Below are 18,253 nucleotides of genomic sequence, written 5' to 3'. Positions count from 1 at the left end.
TCATACCATGTTCAATAACAGGCACTGGGTATTCCAACAAGATTCGGCGCCAGCTCATAGAGCGAAGAGCACACAAGACTGGCTGGCGGCGCGTGAAATCGACTTCATCCGGCACGAAGACTGGCCCTCCTCCAGTCCAGATTTGAATCCGTTAGATTACAAGATATGGCAACGTTTGGAGGAAAAGTCGTGCTCAAAGCCTCATCCCAATTTGGAGTCACTCAAGACATCCTTGATTAAGGCAGCCGCCGATATTGACATAGTCCTCGTTCGTGCTGCGATAGACGACTGGCCGCGCAGATTGAAGGCCTGTATTCAAAATCACGGAGGTCATTTTGAATAAACTTTAGTGTCATAAGAATCTATGTTTTGTTAAGTTCATTTTGGTATATGAATGGTTACATAATGAATAAACTTGTTTCAATTATTTTACATTAAACATGTGACAGAATTTATGACCTGACTAGGTATTATATCTTGAGTGCATGTGAATTGACGCAATTTGAACAGAATTATGCGAAACAAGATGGAAACTCTGTTTTGTAAGATTTACGTGCATTATAACAGGGAGATCGTGAGGTCTAATCAAAATAAATTGTAATAAAATGATTTAATTAGTATTCGTTGATAAAGCGAATACGTCTTCGGGTCGCTTTTGGGATTATCTCTGAAGTAGAAAAAGACAATTACAAAATACAATTGTGGAAGTCTTTTGCTTAGCATGTATTATGTATGTACTAATGGTCCCCCGGTAGTCGAAATTCTGAAGTCGTCGTGGCCTAAAGGATAAGACGTCCGGTGCATTCGTATATAGCGATGCAACGGTGTTCGAATCCCGCAGGCGGGTACCAATTTTTCTAATGAAATATGTAGTTGCCAATTGTTCACGATTGATTTCCACGGTGAAGGAATAACATCGTGTAATAAAAATTAAACTCGCAAAATTATAAATTGCGTAATTACTGGTGGTAGGACCTCTTGTGAGTCCGCACGGGTAGGTACCACCACCCCACCTATTTCTGCCGTGAAGCAGTAATGCGTTTCGGTTTGAAGGGTGGGGCAGCCGTCGTAACTAGGTATACTGAGACCTTAGAACTTAAATCTCAAGGTGGATGGCGCATTTACGTTGTAGATCTCTATGGGTTCCAGTAACCACTTAACACCAGGTGGGCTGTGAGCTCGCCCACAAACATAGGCATTAAAAAAAATATTCGACTATGATTAATTGAAAATATTATTCTGTAGACTATTATGATACTATTGTCAAAGACAATTAAACTTCTTTAATCACAGATTTCGCCAAACTTCACTTTAGAACAGTATGCACGCGTGTGTGTGCCAAATACATGGTAGCCTGTGTCATTTTTTATATTGATTGAATGTACATATTATTAATGCATATTTTTATAAAAATATTAACATTCTGCACTCCTTCTCTATATTCTCTATAAGTGTGGGAAATTTCATGCTCCTCTGTCCGCGCAGTTTTCGTAAAAAGGATTTTTGTTTCACATATTAATATATAGATATATAGATATTAATATTAGAAATATTGGTATCTGCCTGCGGAATTTGAATACCGGCTCAGTCGCATGGCTCGATACGAATGCACCGGGCGTCTTATCCTCTAGGGCACGACGAATTCCAAATAAAAAATAACATCAAGCTATATTTTGTTTATGGTTGAAGTTGGTTATTATCTTTTTTTTATCACTTACATGGGTGGATAAGCTCACAGCCCACATGGTGTTAAGTGGTTACTGGAGCCCATAGACATCTACAACGTAATTGCCGCCACCCACCTTGAGATATGAGTTCTAAGTTCTCAGTATAGTTACAACGGGTGCCCCACCCTTCAAAGCGAAACTGGCGCACTCGTGGGGTGAATTATATAGAGCAGCCTTCAATAAATCCGGCTATCGAATGTGTGATCTGCCGCAAATGGACCTTACATCACAGACTCACATCCTTGCCTCGTAAGGAGCTAGCCGATGTTTAAGCTAATCTGTGCGTGTGTTTTGGCTATCATCGGCAATTATAAAGTATTTGAACCCATTTGAAGGTAAACGCTTAAATACAAAAACCTCTAACAAGGTTGTTAATATCCAAATTACTAACCGTGCAGAATTCAAACGAATATCAATTCAAAAATCGCTACCTTAATGAAGATTTATGCAAAAATATCTCTTAAATCAAAGCCGCTAAGAAACATTTTAGCTTTGCTTGTACATAGAGTGCACTATTACTATCGACCGATAAGTACAAAGGGGCTAATAAAAAAATTGATTTCAATTTAGTAATTATATATTTTGAAAGTGAATTTGTTCACAATTTTTGTGTTACTTTTTAGTTGATTTATGCAGACACATAACATATAATGTTTTTATTTAGTCGAGAAACATAAAGAAATACAGTGTTTTTAATAATCTTTGATACACAAGATACGGGAGAGTTTTAACGATGCTGTAAACATTTTATTTCGATCTATTCAATATTAGTTTTATTATAAAACTAGCGACCTGCCCTCGCTTCGCTTAGGGAACTGTAATTTAATAGCGATTATGAAAATAAGATGGCGGATTTTTTCCTGCTTATTTGACACTTATCGCTTTATTTTGGGTAAACCACATATCCATAAACTACTATATCTTTATAAATATATTATATAGGTAGTCTACTTGTTATTCTGATGTGTCAGCTATATTACTGTAAAGTTTCAGCAAAATCCATCCAGCGGGTTTGCGTGAAAGAGTAACAAACTTACATTCTTACAAACTTTCGCGTTTATAATATTAGTAGGATATAATATTTGTTTTCATCTTAGTGGGTTAATAAGCGAACCGTCATTGAGTAAGCAAGCTGCAATTGTGTATTTTTAATATAAAGTATAAAGTATAATTCGTCGACATTAGAATATTTTGCTAACGATAGTTTAGCACAATATCAAACCGTATTTTGCGAATACCTGGAATAGTTACACGTAAAAATCGTTATAATACGTTAAATAAAGAGCCCGTTAAATAATTTATAAAAAATTAACCATTACCGTAAATTTAACGTATAAAATACGTTGCGTTTGCTTTTTGACTTACCACTTTTTGCGCGACGGACGTATCCATAACTAGAACTTAGAAAGACATAGGCTCGTACTATAAAATCGCGGCAGATGCGCCCAACGGTCACACTTTACTAACATCTCATCGAGAAGACGTGGCAACCATGAATTACGTTAGTATAATGCAATAATAGTGTTTATTTAATTTTTAACTCAAGTATAATATTATTCAAGTGCATATTGTGTTGTGTGTTTCGTTTATCGAGTGGATTTCATAAGATGGTGTGTCGTTTTTAAGGGTCACCCGTATTTTAGAGTTGTCGATAGTTATTTGCATTAACATTCTTACTAAATACATCGTAACATTAGATATATTTGTTTTACGTTTTACCTGTTCGAAATAAGTTACGTCATTTTTTTTTTTTATTCCTACCTATGCTGATAGCCTTGAGAGGCTATTTCAGCTTACCCTAGCGTGTGTAGGTGAGCTCACGGGGCTCAAACCGGAGAATTGCTAACACTGACCCTAGCAAGAGCAGTGCTTCGCAGAATCTACCACCGGGTCGGAAACGCGATCCACTGAGAAGATCCGGCGAGAAGCTCAGTGGGCTGTGTCTGTGGGTTAAGATTTTTTTTTTTTTTGTTAGCGCTGTGTTTCTGTCTGGCTGTATTATGAGACCCGAAAACCTATTATGTCAGCCACGCATCTTAAACTTACTAATAATTACTTCATTTTATTTAACAAATATGCCATGACCGGTTTTTAAATAAATAAAGCGGAGATTCTCAATTCAGACCTTACGTTTATTTTGTCATAGTAATTGTTGTACGAATCAAGTGAAGTGAAGAAATTATAATTCCTTTTGTTTTTAAAATAAATCCAAATTAAATATACATTTTTTTTTATATTAAGTAAGCTAGCTGAAGTCGTTATTTGAGTTCTCCGGAAGGCTCTTTATGGATCGGTGATTGCATTTGTTTTGAAATTCAGTAAATATGAATTTAAAATGACATCAAAATTCGAAATAAATGATTCCGTTTTGAATACCATTTCGTGTCACCTAAAATATAAAATAAAACAAAATTTTATTAGTAGTATATCACTATAAAAAAAATAATAGATAAAAAAAAAAAAATCTTATCTATAGAAAATCCAACAAAAAAAATTGTAAAAAATTTTGTTGTAAAAAAAACCATGTTGTGCATTGTATCAATAGTTATAAATATTTTATTGACAGATATAAGTAGAAGGATTATCGTTTTGATAATATCTTAAAAAGCATTCATACTAACATACGTATGAAGCTAATAAAAGCGTCTTAATTAGCGAGGAGTTCTCAATTCGGAGCGTATTTTTTATTAATCTTTCAACTTTAACGTGTAGTAATTTTTATTTATTTATTTATTCATTTATTTATTTACTGGTGGTAGGACCTCTTGTGAGTCCGTGCGGGTGGGTACCACCATCCTATTTCTACCGTGAGGCAGTAATGCGTTTCGGTTTGAAGGGTGGGGCAGCCGTTGTAACTATACTTGAGACCTTAGAACTTGTATCTCAAGGTGGGTGGCGCATTTACGTTGTGGATGTCTATGGGCTCCAGTAACCACTTAACACTAGGTGGGCTGTGAGCTCGTCCACCCAACAAAGCAATAAAATAATTTATTTCGAAATTTACATTGCGTATAAAATTTTCAATTTGCGTATCATTGGTGGTAGGGCGTGTTCTGGGACCGCATGGGTAGTTGCCGCCATCTTAACTATTCCTACCGCGACGCCATCATTCGCTCTAGTTTGAGGGGTGGGATAGACGTTATTACTCTTTAAAGTTGCATAGCGGCATTTTTATTATCATATTCGTGAGCTGCCGTAGCCTCTTAATATCGGATGGGGCGTGCGCTCGTCCAGCTATCTAATTCAACGTGATAAAAGCTCCTACTTGACTACAAATTAATAAACCAACGTATCTATACGTGAAGCAAAAACTTTGTAGCCCTTTTTACGAAAATTGCGCGGACGGAAGAGTATGAAATTTCCCACACTTATAGAGAATATAGAGAAGGAGTGCACAATGATAAAAATTTTTTTAAATAATGTATAAAAGATATACATTAAATCAATAAAGAAAACATTCAATACACTGCCATGTATTCGGCACACACACTTATGTAAATATATACCTACTTTTTGTTTATTGTCAAACTTTAGTTAATAGGTACTTAAAGTATGTGGTCAAATTGAAAATAGGTTAATATTGTTTATCTTTAATATTATTTGTTATAGTCTTGGCGAAATCTGTGATTATAGAAGTATAATAAATAGTCTTTGGCAATATAACCATAATAATGTTCAAACTTATAATTTCAATTAATTATAGTCGAATTTCGACTACTGCGGGACCGCTAGTCCTTGTAAACATTACAAAACATTGTGAAACTTACCCTTAATACCTTGAGCAAGTACAATAAATGAAATGTTATACGCGCTTTACGCGGTTTTCACGCGTTCACAAAGAAACCACAGATTGAAGTTAGTTATTATCTTTGAACCACAACATCATGCGGTTCCCCGACTTTACAAAACGTATACAGAAGCTAAATTAGAACGGGCAACAGAAATTGAATAAATTTGAAGCTATTTTTTCAATTCTTCATCATCCATAAACCTGCCGCTACCCAGCTTGAGACACGGGGCGAAATATCACTGTATTATTTGCATGGTTCACCTTCCCAACTGGAACGCATGATGCTTCGCGTTAAAAAATAGAGAGGATTGTGGTACCTTTTTTTTATTGCTTCGATGAGTGGACGATCTTATAGCCCACCTGGTGTTGAGTGGTTAATGGAGCCTATAGACATCTACAACGTAAATGCGCCACCCCCCTTGAGATATGAGGTTTAAGGTCTTAGTATAGCATCGATAAAAGCTTAGGTGTACTTTATTCTCGGTCTGGTGGCCGATCCTGCTTTGAGGTTCCCGAGGCTAAAGGACGTATGGGGTATGTGAGACTTGACGGCCGAAAATATTAGTGCTGTGATATTACTACTGCTGATATATTCAACCACTAAACGACTCCCTTGAAATACAGATGTACCCACTTATCTGCTCATCTACAAAAATAACAAAGAACAAAATTAAGCATATTTCATTTTAAATATGAAATTTTGTGTTTTTCTCAGCTGATAATCTTCGCTTTAGCGGCGGTGGCAGCTGATCGACTCGACAAAGACCTGTACCTTCCCCCCCACGCTGGGTCTTCAGGAGGAGCCAGCGCAGGACTCCAAGGCCCACGAAACTCTGCTGGTAGTCACCAGGCTCTCACTGGAAGCCAATCTGGCCAGCCGGCTGAAATCTTGAGATATGACAATGAGATTAATGAAGATGGATACCATTACGCTTTTGAGACCAGCGATGGAACGAAAGCTGAGCAGGAAGGTATATACTGTATTTTAATTGACACTAAAACCTATTAAAATTATAATTTGCGTAATTACTGGTGGCAGGACCTCTTGTGAGTCTGCGCAGGTAGGTACCACCACTCTGCCTATTTCTGCCGTGAAGCAATAATGCGTTTCGGTTTGAAGGGTGGGGCAACCGTTGTAACTATACTGAGACCTTAGAACTCATATCTCAAGTGGGTGGCGCATTTACGTCGTAGATGTCTATGGGCTTCAGTAATCACTTAACATCAGGTGGGCTGTGAGCTCGTCCTTCCGTCCGTCCAAGAGCTATTCTTGTTAGGGTTAGTGTTGGCAACGTCGTCAGGTTAGAGCCCCGTGAGCTCACCTCGTTCTGTGAATCTAGTATAGCCCCTCGAGATTACTAGAATAGGTAGGTGAAAAAAAACATCCAGGTTATTCACCAAGGACTTGATAGGTTGGCACTGACTTAAAACAATTATGCTGTATATTAAAACAAACTAGAGGTCCCGCAGTAGTCGAAATTCGACTATAATTAATTGGAATTGTAAGTTTGTACACTATTATGATTGTATTTTATACTTCTATAATCACAAATTTCGCCAAGACTACACTATAAAAAATATTAACAAAGACAAAGCATATTCTATTCTCAATTTGACAACAGACGTTAAGAACAAAAGTTTGACAATAAATAGTATGCATGTTATGTTTTCTTTATGAAGTTAATGTATCTTTTATGCCTTATTTAAAAAATATATTAGCATTGTGCACTTCTTCTCTGTATTCTCTATAAGTGTGGAAAATTTCATACTCCTCCGTCCGCGCGATTTTCGTAAAAAGGGATACAAAGTTTTTGCTTCACGTATTAATATATAGATTAAACTTCACCATTTAAACACAAATTGCTATGAAACGCCTATGTAAATAACGTAGCAATCCCCAGGTCAGGTTGTGCCCGGAGCTAAACCAGAGGAAGGTTCTATAAACGTGAAAGGCTCTTTCTCCTACGTCGGTGATGATGGACAAACTTACTCAGTGTCTTATACCGCTGATGAGAACGGCTTCAGGCCTGAGGGAGCTCATCTGCCGACCGCGCCCCCGATACCAGAGGAAATCTTGAAGAGTTTACAGCTTACAGACACGAAGAGAGGTAAGATTTATAAAACTTTCTAAATCACATAGGAAACAGTTTATTAAAATTATTAAATGTTAAATTTCTTGAAAAATGCATTCAAAATACAAATTTAATACGAACTATACCGAAATATTATATTCCAATGAGCACTCCACATTGATAATCTTGCAAAGCATGTGAAAAAATGTGAGCATGGCACCGCTTCAAGTATTCTTCGCAGGTTCTTTCTTTTGTGTCCGATTTTTGTAGTTTTTTAGTCCGAGATAAATAACTTGAATACAATCTACACTCGCGCGTTGTTTTATAGCGGATGAGTCTGCTATTGGAGCAGCGTAAAGAAATATTATTTATATGTGGTTTACTGGTGTAGACTGATGCTCATAATGCTTGCAACAGCGGAAACTTATTAATAGTTAATAAACAAAAATCGTGGTAAGAACCCGTTAAATAACAATTTTTGTAATATCGATAAGCCCTGGTTCATTCTGCCGTTTGGTTCTTTAATATCAGCCCTACCGAAATTCTCAGTAAGGTGATTCTCGCTAATAATTTCGGCTAGTCGTCACATCTGACTTAGTACTAAATTTAAATTTATTTACAGATCAGTACAGCAGCCAAAAGAGCAGTTACGACGCTGACGCCGGATACTAATCTGTGTTCATTTGACAACTCTCACGAGATTTCGTTGTTGACAGCTGTCAAGCCTCGCCATATTTAACACCGTATTAAACTTAGGTATTTATCTGCGAAGCACTGCTCTTGCTAGGGCGGTGTTAGCAATTCTCCGGTTTGAGCCCCGCGAGCTCACCTACACAAGCTAGGGTACGCTGAAATAGCCTCTCAAGGCTATCAGCATAGGTAGGAAAAAAAAAAAAAAAAAAAAAGGTATTTAAAATTTGTTTATGGAACATGAACGATGACATGCTAATGTAATTTAGTTTTTAGTTCGTTCGTCTTAGCGTCTTATGTCCTGTAAGAGATAATCAAAATTATTATTTAATTACTGGCAACACGAAATGTGTGGCGCGCGAATACTTTAATAAATAAGTCTATTGAATAGATTTCATTTAGTTATAATAACCAAATTATGATTGGTGGAACAAAGTGTGGCAATAGTAAGCCAGTGGATGTTTCCAAAATATGTTTTTGGGTGTTCATTGAGACGGTCATAATGTATGTTACGTATCCGACACCAAAAGTAAACTACAATTTGATTAAAATAAATGCATCGCAAATTATAGTCATTTGTGAATCGCGAGCCTTTTAAACATTTCTTAACGTTGACAACTCCCTGATTTTGGCAGCTAATAAAACTATTATTCCACATTCAAAATAACGTAATCAAAACTTATTACCACAGCTAAATATTCTACGAGTATTTGAACGCGATAAAAAGGACGATGGTTTGCGCGCAAAAAAAATACCCGATCCTGTAGAACGAATGGTAAACAGCTGAACGTCGCCCTAAACGCGTCATTACGGATCCTCCCGATCCATTAACGGTGCTTTTAGGTACCACAAGCACCGGTCGCCGTCCAGTGTTAGCAACACTCCCGGTTAGAGCCCCGTGAGCTCACCTACACGTCAAAGAGGAGCTGAAATAGCCTCTCAAGGCTATCAACATAGGTAGGAAAAAAAGTGCAAAAATAATCTTTAGCTTATAAATTTGAGACGCGAAATACACAGGAAAGTTGGTCATCGGGTATTGTTTTTAGTAATAACCACTTAATTACAAAGCTCATTAATTAATCAGTCCGGTAACTAAATACAATAGCTATAGAGCTATCAGACAATCATTTTGTTTTCTGTTTTGGCGTTTGTCCATACGTCTATTAAAACATTTTTCTCGGGCGCCACTAGAGATGCCAAGTTGAATTTAACATAAATACTGCGCTCATGTGGACCTATGGTGAATCATGAAGGATTTAACTCAACCTAAACACTTTATATACCTACGTCACTTAGATTATATATTTTATAGTTTCTATATCTCGTCATGCGGATTTATTCCAATTTGTTCTGAAAACAGATTTTTTTCAGACACAGGTAAATGCCATAAATATATTTGTTTTTTTTTTATTACAAACATACATAATATGCGATTTATACGCATTTACACGTTTGAGAGAACACAATCAATAGAAGTAATAATTAATCCCGCCCACAGCTGCGTCCGCGAGAACTTTGATGTTCCTACAGACAATGGACTCCACTGCTTTATTGCATGTAGGTATAATGATGATTTGTTCGGAAAAATAATTAGGACTGTCTCAATAGAACATCCACTTACTTTTTATGTTTTGAAACACATAATTTATTGTTTATCTATGTTCATATTAAGAACTAAGTAATTATTGTTACTTTAAATTTGAATGACGTAATGTTTGTTATTATAACCGGCTTACCAAGCCCGGATAGGGTTATCTGCCAACGAATGCCAATCTTGATTTAAATATGGAGTAAGTTCTTTACAGAATTTACATATTTTTATTAAAAAAAAAAACTTAGTCGCATTACTATCGGCCAAATAATTATTAATAATTATAAATATTACAAAAATACGGCCAGTTAATTATTGTATAATGGTTATTTATATTCTATAATTATTTTTTATTTTGAATTATTCAATAAATATAATGAAGACATTGAATTTGTTTTATTAAAAAGGTAGTAACATGAAAAGTGAATTAAAATAACAAAATCAATTATATGAGCGCTCTGTATTTTTTATTTTATAAACGGGTGAATGAACTCACATTTAATCGGGTGTTCAGTGGACATTAGAATCATGAGGTCGAGGTCTCAATGGTAATGTATAACGGCTGTCTCACCCTTCAAAGCCGATGCATGATTACTTCGCGCCAGAAATACGCCCTCCAGTTCAAATTTTTACCGTGAAATAGTCATGTGCTCCGAAACACAGCGGTGGTGGCCAAACTGTCTTTCTACAATCGGAAAGGCTCGTAGAAAAAAAAATACGTATGGTAATAACATTTTTATTACTTTATGATGTGGTGTTCTTCTTCTTTGTCGTTTCCTCATTACTGAGGGTCGTGACCACCTAGGTCCAGTTTTTGCACCAGCTTCCTCCAATGCTGCCTGCATTCGGCCTGCTTAATGGCAAAATTGGTGTTAAGAAATACCTATATACAATCCTAACTTTCACCTTTCTACCACCAACCCCCATTTTTTACATTTCCAATCTTCGCTAATATGAGGAGACACGTTTTTTTTTGTATTCACTATGTTTTCATTTAGCAACAGATAGAGCGCGGAAATCATTCTTATCGTAACATTAAAATATTACCTAAAATTAAAACTTTAATATTTTAAAGGTAACCGTATCTACCATTGATGGGACGATGCGCATGCCACCCGGTTCCTATTAATACCAGTAACTTTACAACATTACAGCTGAATCAGACGATGGACCGCATTAATAGCGATACGCGATACGCAACGAAAACACATTTTTTTTAAATACATTTGAGATCAGAGGATCGTGCATGGTTAATATATTTTCTTTATATGGCTTAGATGGTTGGACGCCCATAGACATACATCATCAATGCGCAACCCCCCTTCAGATTTAAGTTCTAAGTCTCAGTTTTACAGTACAACGGCCACCCCGTCCTATCTACCCGTGCGGGCTCACAACACCTACCACCAGTATTCGACTATTCTACAGACATCACTTGTTTCAAGGCAAGTGACGGCTTAAAAAGAGACAGAGATATTTGCTGGGCAGGCGCCATAGATAATATAATAATAAACTTGTTAGCGCAAACACACAACCATAGACAATACACTTAACACACACGTGCCGGTATCAAATAAAACAACCAATAATCTAATAATTTAATGACAAGTTTTATTATTTGTTTACACGATTCCCGTGTCAAGTTCACAATAAAAAAAAGAAGCTAAAATTACGTATTACATTTGAGGCCATCAGCGCAAAAATGGCCTAAGCTTACCTAAGTTATTATGGAGCAATGAGGTTTAAGTTTCATGAATTTGAATTTGGGTAGACAAAAAAACAATATGCGCAAAAATAATGTTTATAAACCCATCTGTTATCTGATATTATTGGTGAAACTATGGTACGGCCGGTCTCGCATCAAAATTTATTAAATTTTAAATTAATCGCAATATACTTAGAGGCAAGCATGATTATGCTAACCCATAGAGACAGCCCACGGAGTTTCTCACTGGATCTTCTCAGTGGGTCGCGTTTCCGATCCGGTGGTAGATTCTGCGAAGCACTGCTCTTGCTAGGGTCAGTGTTAAACACTCCGGCTTGAGCCCCGTGAGCTCACCTACACACGTTAGGGTGAAGCTGAAATAGCCTCTCACGGCTCTCAGCATAGGTAGGAAAAAATAAAATAATAATAAAATGATTATGAAAAATTGTGGGTTAAGCCATTTTTACGCTGACAGCCTCATTTAATCAACAATATTCGTGTCTTCGCCGAACTTGCGAGACCAGATCGCAAGGTTTGTCCGGTCTTCGAGTTGGGGTTTCCGCGGCGGGAATTTCCCTCGTTTGGTCTGAAGCGATCGCGTTCCAGAGCTGCAGTCCAGGCAGCTCTACGAGGAGACACAGAGGCACCGACACCGCGTACGATAGCACCGAAGTTGTGATGAACAGTGAAAGCTGTAACCAAAAAAATCTTGATTGGAAAATAACAACTACCAGAACCGAGACGAATCTCATTGAAACCTTGAATTTTGAAGTTCGTTAAATTGTTGATGGTGCCATCGAATTACATATATATACAGAGATACGCTTCAAAAACAAATTAATAAATTAATAAAATAATAATTATAAAAAAATATGAATATTTAGTAAAAAAAATTAAAAAAATTTTTTTCCAAATTTTATTTATTTAAATATGTACCCGCGTGTGTGTGTCCACAGCACCATAACAGCTAGATCACCCGGGAAATAACATAGTTAGAAAGAGATAGACATTTCAGAAAGTTGACTTTTTTCCCTACCAATTTTTTTTTTTTAATTCCTTTGTAGACAGACGAGCATACGGCCCACCCTGGTGAGTGGATACCGTCGCCCATGGACTTCAGCAATGCCAAGGGCAGAGCCAAGCCGCTGCTTACCGCTTAATACTCTCCACAAGCCTCGTTTGAAGAAGGACATGTCATAACGCTCGGGAAACACCGTGGAGGGGAGCTCATTCCATAGTCGGATGGTACGTGGCAAAAAAGACCTCTGGAAACGCACTGTGGATGACCGCAGTGGCTCCAGGTAGTATGGATGAACTCTACTCCGGTGGCGGGCGGGGCGATGGTAAAAACGAGACGTTGGTATCATCTCGAACAATTCCTCAGAGCACTCCCCATGGAACATGCGGTACAAAATACAGAGGGAACCGAAGTCCCTCCGCAGACCCAGAGGCCTATTATACCTATTGGTAACCTAAGGGGCTATTCCAGTTACGCTACTTCTGACAGGTGAGCTCAGGGGCTCAACCTAAGAGAATTGCTAACACTGGCCCTACCAAGAACAGTGCTTCGCTGAATCTACCATCAGAACGGAATCACGACCGACTGAGAAAATCCGGTTAAAGAATCAGTGGGCTATGTTTGTGAGTTAGTTCGGTCGTCGAACTCTTTATCAATAATAACATTATTCATATTTACCTATTATATAATAATATTTTATCTTTTTAAATCCATAAACACACCGCGGTTAATTTGTTTTCTTAGTTAATTATTATTGTCCACCTCATGGTCTGGTACAGTACGGTCAGTTAATTAAGATAAGTTCGACATTAGTTTTGATTATAACAGTTGCATACAACAGTTGCATATAACATCGTGTAATAAAAATCAAACCCGCAAAATTATAATTTGCGTAATTAGTGGTGGTAGGACCTCTTGTGGGTCCGCACGGATAGGTACCACCACCCTGCCTATGCCGGTTTGAAGGGTGGGGCAGCCGTTGTAACTATACTTGAGACCTTAGAACTTGTATCTCAAGGTGAGTGGCGCATTTACGTTGTAGATGTGTATGGGCTCCAGTAACCACTTAACATCAGGTGGGGTGTGAGCTCGTCCACCCATCTAAGCAATAAATAAATAAAAAATTGAGTTCTTGTTCCGGTTTCAGGAGCTGTCTGTCAGGGGTGGATAGGGTAAGATGAAAGTTTGTTTTCTATGTTATTCACTTACTAATGAGAACACACTGATGTGTCCCACGTGGGTGTTCTCTGCCATCGTGAGCCTAAGGACCGTGAAGTGCACCAGGAACACGCAGTACGAGAGCCTGCCCAGAGCGTGGAAGCCGCGCCATTCCAGCGCGTCTCGTACTAACGCTGAAAGCGAAGATCCCATTTCACATTATCAAAACATTAAGAGCACAATGTCGTGGCCTCAAATTAAATGAGCTTTGGTAAAGACATGGGTTTCCACCATCTGCCTACGTAGAGTTCTGGAATACTTTGGCCACATTGCAAGAAAGGATAACGCTAGCTCGGAGAAGCTAATGGTGACTGGCAAGGTGGACGGGAGAAGACCACGAGGTAGGGGCCCGACATGTTGGACTGACCAGATCCGCACTACCCTTGACACCACAGTTCACGATGCTCTCCACTCGGCGGCAGATAGAGGAAAATGGCGTGGAATGGTGCGCAATAAACTCTTGTTGCGAGGAGCTGATCACGACCCTCAGTGTTGAGGAAACCGAAGCAAGAAGAAGAAGAAGAAGGTAACGACTTAACATCAGATACATCATAAACTGGTTTTACTGGACCTCTTGTGAGTCTACACGAGTAGGTACCACAACCCTGCCTATTTCTGTCGTGAAGCAGTAATGCGTTTCGGTTTGAAGGACGGGACAGCCGTTGTAACTATACTGAGACCTTAGAACTTATATTTCAAGGTGGGTGGCGGCATTTACGTTGTAGAAGTCTATGGGCTTCGGTAACCACTTAACACCTGGTGAGCTGTGAGCTCAGCCATATACGCAATCAACAAAAAAATAAGTCCCATTTACGGTTCGTCTACCCTGAGAACTCCAGCATGCGGTAACTTACATTTACATCGGCTGAAGCAACCGAGTAGGAAGAGATTGAAGCACACAGCGACCAGGGTCCGGTCCAGAGCCGCGTAGAGGGCGGCGGCCCAGGGCGGCCACGCCGTCCGGAGGAACACTCTCCCGCCCAGCGTCACGCCCAAGCCGACAAACAACGCGGCGTGGAAAATCACGTTGAATGACTGCAGAGAAATTGTACGATATAATAAAATGTCTTAAGATCGCACGGGTAGGGCACGTTTTTCTGATGAAATACGTACTTGACAAAGGTTCGCGATTTACTACCACGGTGAAGGAATAGGATTGTTTAGTAAAAATCAAACCATCAAAATTATAATTTGCCTAATTATTGGTGGTAGGACCTATTGTGAGTCCGCATGGGTAGCTACCACCACCCTGCCTATTTCTGCTGTAAAGCAGTAATGCGTTTCGGTTTGAAGGCCGGAGCAACCGTTGTACTGTAAAAACGGAGACTTAGAACTCATATCGCATTTACCTTAACAATGTCTGAAGGTTCCTGTAACCACACAGCTCATGTTTTAAACTAAAAAAAAATCAGAAAAGGACCCTAAACTTGTCCGCAGTTTGATTCAGGGTCTCATTCGCTGGAGATCTTACGGCTTAATCGCGATCTAACATTGGGAGGCTGGTTATAAAACTAAAACACAAAATATAACGAAAGCGAAAGCGTGTAATAAAAATCAAACCCGGAACAATTATAATTTGCGTAATTACTGGTGGAAGGACGTCTTGTGAGTCCGCACGGATAGGTACCACCGCCCCGCCTATTTCTGCCGTGAAGCAATAATTTGTTTCGGTTTGAAGGGTGGGGCAGCCGTTGTGACTATACTGAGACCTAAGAACTTAGGTTGGTGGCCCACTTACGTTGTAGATGTCTATGGGCTCCGGTAATCACTTAACGAGGCAGGGGTGGATCTCAAAAACTATGACCACACCTGCTACTCGCAAAATTATAATTATAATTACTGGTTGTAGGACCTCTTGTGAGTCCGTATGGGTAGGTTAAATATTCGTTGCCGTTGCAAATATTCTGAGACCTTAGAACTCATATGTCAAGGTTGGTGGTGGCATTTACGTTGTAAATGTCTATGGGCTCCGGTAACCACTTAACCGTGGACCGTGAGTCGTCTACCCACCTAAACAATAAAAAAAAGTACCATATTCCTGGCCAGCTTGTTCCCGCTCGTCTGGTTATGGTACAGAAGGAAGGCCACCGCCACGCCCCCGATGTAGCCGGGCAGGTTCATCCAGAAAGGCAGCAGCACCAGCGACAGGATCTCAGATCCAGCGAATATCGTTCGGATAAGCCTGTAAATATTTCATTAGTTAAGTGTTTGATTTTGATACAAACAATATTCATTTACAACAACAATCCTTCTTGTTACGATGAGATTATCAATAAGCCAAGTTTGATTTTTCGAGTATTTAATAGTTTAATCTTAATTATCGATCGAAACGTCAGTTTTAGTTAATTATTGAGTGAATTATTTTTTCGCATTTGTAATCGTTAAGTAATAATAACTATAATAACGTCCAGCCTCGATTTAGGATTCCCTGTGTTATGGGTATAAAGGACTGATATACATACTTATATATGTTTAAATATTTACATATATAGATAACAAACACCGAGATACAAAGCAAACTATTTATCACACAATGTTTGCCCGGTGTGGGAATCGAACCCATGACTCTTGGCGCAACAGTCAAGGCGCTAAGTTCTGCACCACCGAGTCGGTCAAAGTCTAAGGTAAATGTGTATCCATTATAACTTACTCCGGCGAATAAGCAGTTGCAATTGGCATGAGGTCGTGCCAGTACACGACGAAGCCCGTTGCTGCTGCAGGACCAGCCATGAAGATCATCAGGACGAGAGCGGTAGCACTCCGGTACTTCATGAGGATAACTAGGAGTATCATTCCTAGCACGTGGAGCTGCATGGCTGCCGCTAAATACCTAGCGACGTGCAATAAGATCGGCTTAGTAGTGTGCTGTGTGAATTTTTTTTTATTGCTTATCTGTGTGGGCGAGCTCACAGTCCACCTGGTGTTAAGTGGTTACTGGAGCCCATAGACATCTACAACGTAAATATGCCACCCACCTTTAGATATAAGTTCTAAGGTCTCAAGTATAGTTACAACGGCTGCCTCGCCCTTCAAACCGAAACGCATTACTGCTTCACGGCAGAAATAGGCAGGGGTGGTGGTATCTACCCGCGCGGACTCACAAGTGCTCCTACCACCAGTAAAGTAAGAACGGATCTAACGAATTTGCTCTACAGTGATTTTAACATTTCTTGAAGACACCTTAGTGGTACAACAGATTTTGTGAACGCGCCCTTTCGATTTAATTTTTATTTATGTAAAGAAACTTGAAATAGCACAGAATCTGATGACAAAGCAAAAAAAATGAACATTTGAAGTATTTAATTTTGAAAACGTAATATGTTTTACTTACATAATGTTACGCCGGTAAGAGAAAGGCCATCTTTCGCCGTATAGCCGAAACGAATATTAAAGGATCTAGTAACATCTAAAACGATCGAGAAGTACAACGCCATCTATTGTCAGAATAGCGGAAACACATATCGAAAATACTCGACTTGTCAGGAATGTTCTCGATAATTCTAGGGATGTCGTATCGACTATAAAAGCGTTGTAGAAATGGCACGCAGTTAGTTACTAATCGGAACTACTCGAAGCGAAACAGCGAACGGATCACATGAGCCGAAGCAGAAGAAGTGAAGTGCTGTAAGTACTCTAAGCGGTATACGTATTAATTTACACTTCGGTAGAATTTTTTATTCATCCCGAACCCAGTGCGTAACAATACTGTTCAATTTCTGAACAGTATTTGTAACCGTTATTTAGCTTAAGCGACATTTCACTTAATAATAATAATTTCATTTATCTTTGTAATTAAAGGTGCGTTTTATTTGGTATTAGCATCAACAATTCCATAGTTTTAATTGGACTTCAATTAAGTTTACTCCATTCGAATAGGTGAAGTTTTTTGTTATGATATTATTTTCAAATTTTAAACTTTAAATTCAAGAGAGCCTCTTGTAAGTTTACCAAAACGTCGATTTAACAGCCTTTCACCCCTCGATATATAAATTTAAGCAGCCACTACACCGAAAGATATCAGTGTACAACACATTTCAACCAATAACAATGACGAACACCATTACACTCTTACCAGGTATGTCCCATGCAGAACTTTCCGCTCGGCAAAAAGTTTTGGATATACAAAATGTGGTACCACCATCGCTCTGAGCAATCCTGAGCTTCTCTCTCCACCAGCCACGCCCACTGCGGGCCAGAGCCCAACATTGGGAACCAGGCTATCGTGAACCATAGCGCAAACAGCGCCATCGGCGTTAGTCTGTGGAGCAATAGGGTGTTAGAAATTGAGACCCAAAGAAGAAGAACTTACTTTATAATACTGGTTCTTTGGCATTGGAAGATATGGGTATGTACCGACCACCAGACCATACTATTACTAAAATTTATTACGTCTCTATAGCAGTAGTACAAGCTTTTTTATAATTCGCATCCTAAATCGTATC

At 38.7% G+C, this 18,253-nt stretch overlaps 2 protein-coding genes and 1 long non-coding RNA gene across 5 annotated transcripts in view; 1 reads left to right on the top strand and 2 right to left on the bottom strand.

Annotated features, from left to right (window-relative positions):
• Positions 1-3,046: 3,046 nt before the first annotated feature.
• CPR52 (cuticular protein RR-1 motif 52) lies at positions 3,047-10,253 on the top strand. 2 transcript variants are annotated; one of them, XR_005245786.2, is made up of 5 exons: positions 3,047-3,228; positions 6,233-6,488; positions 7,419-7,625; positions 8,212-8,345; positions 8,496-10,253. XR_005245786.2 is itself a non-coding variant. In NM_001173234.1 (4 exons), the coding sequence occupies exons 1-4, from the start codon at positions 3,220-3,222 to the stop codon at positions 8,259-8,261; spliced, it is 522 nt and encodes a 173-aa protein (NP_001166705.1). The 2 variants fall into 2 exon arrangements, 1 of the variants encoding a protein (NP_001166705.1); NM_001173234.1 differs by lacking the exon at positions 8,496-10,253 and having other exon boundaries at positions 3,220-3,228; positions 8,212-8,261.
• On the bottom strand, positions 3,839-7,116 carry LOC134200641 (uncharacterized). The gene is made up of 3 exons (XR_009975642.1): positions 6,840-7,116; positions 4,732-6,405; positions 3,839-4,476 (listed from the first exon to the last, which is right to left on the bottom strand). It is a non-coding gene; the product is annotated as an uncharacterized LOC134200641 (long non-coding RNA).
• Positions 10,254-11,456: 1,203 nt separating the features above from the next.
• Positions 11,457-18,253, bottom strand: part of LOC101740410 (nose resistant to fluoxetine protein 6) — a 29,369-nt gene continuing 22,572 nt past the window's right edge. For both annotated transcript variants that reach the window (XM_062673885.1, XM_038017788.2), the window contains 6 exons: positions 17,884-18,069; positions 16,462-16,641; positions 15,843-15,993; positions 14,666-14,846; positions 13,803-13,945; positions 11,457-12,267 (listed from right to left, as the gene is read on the bottom strand). In XM_062673885.1, the coding sequence (XP_062529869.1) occupies positions 12,061-12,267; positions 13,803-13,945; positions 14,666-14,846; positions 15,843-15,993; positions 16,462-16,641; positions 17,884-18,069 (1,048 nt within the window). In that variant the 3' untranslated portion in view covers positions 11,457-12,060. The remainder of the gene's footprint in view (positions 12,268-13,802; positions 13,946-14,665; positions 14,847-15,842; positions 15,994-16,461; positions 16,642-17,883; positions 18,070-18,253) is intronic.

Source organism: Bombyx mori, chromosome 19 (genome assembly GCF_030269925.1).
Source record: "Bombyx mori chromosome 19, ASM3026992v2".
Classification (NCBI taxonomy): Eukaryota; Metazoa; Arthropoda; class Insecta; order Lepidoptera; family Bombycidae; genus Bombyx; species Bombyx mori.
The sequence above is the reverse complement of the archived record's forward strand: the minus strand, read 5'-3'. Positions and strand labels throughout refer to the sequence as shown.

What these genes read in the sequence shown, in the direction of transcription:
- CPR52 (NM_001173234.1), top strand. An exon ending in AACGAAAGCTGAGCAGGAAG is followed by an intron (nt 6,489 to 7,418) that starts GTATATACTGTA and finishes AGCAATCCCCAG; the next exon opens with GTCAGGTTGTGCCCGGAGCT. An exon ending in GCTTACAGACACGAAGAGAG is followed by an intron (nt 7,626 to 8,211) that starts GTAAGATTTATA and finishes ATTTATTTACAG; the next exon opens with ATCAGTACAGCAGCCAAAAG.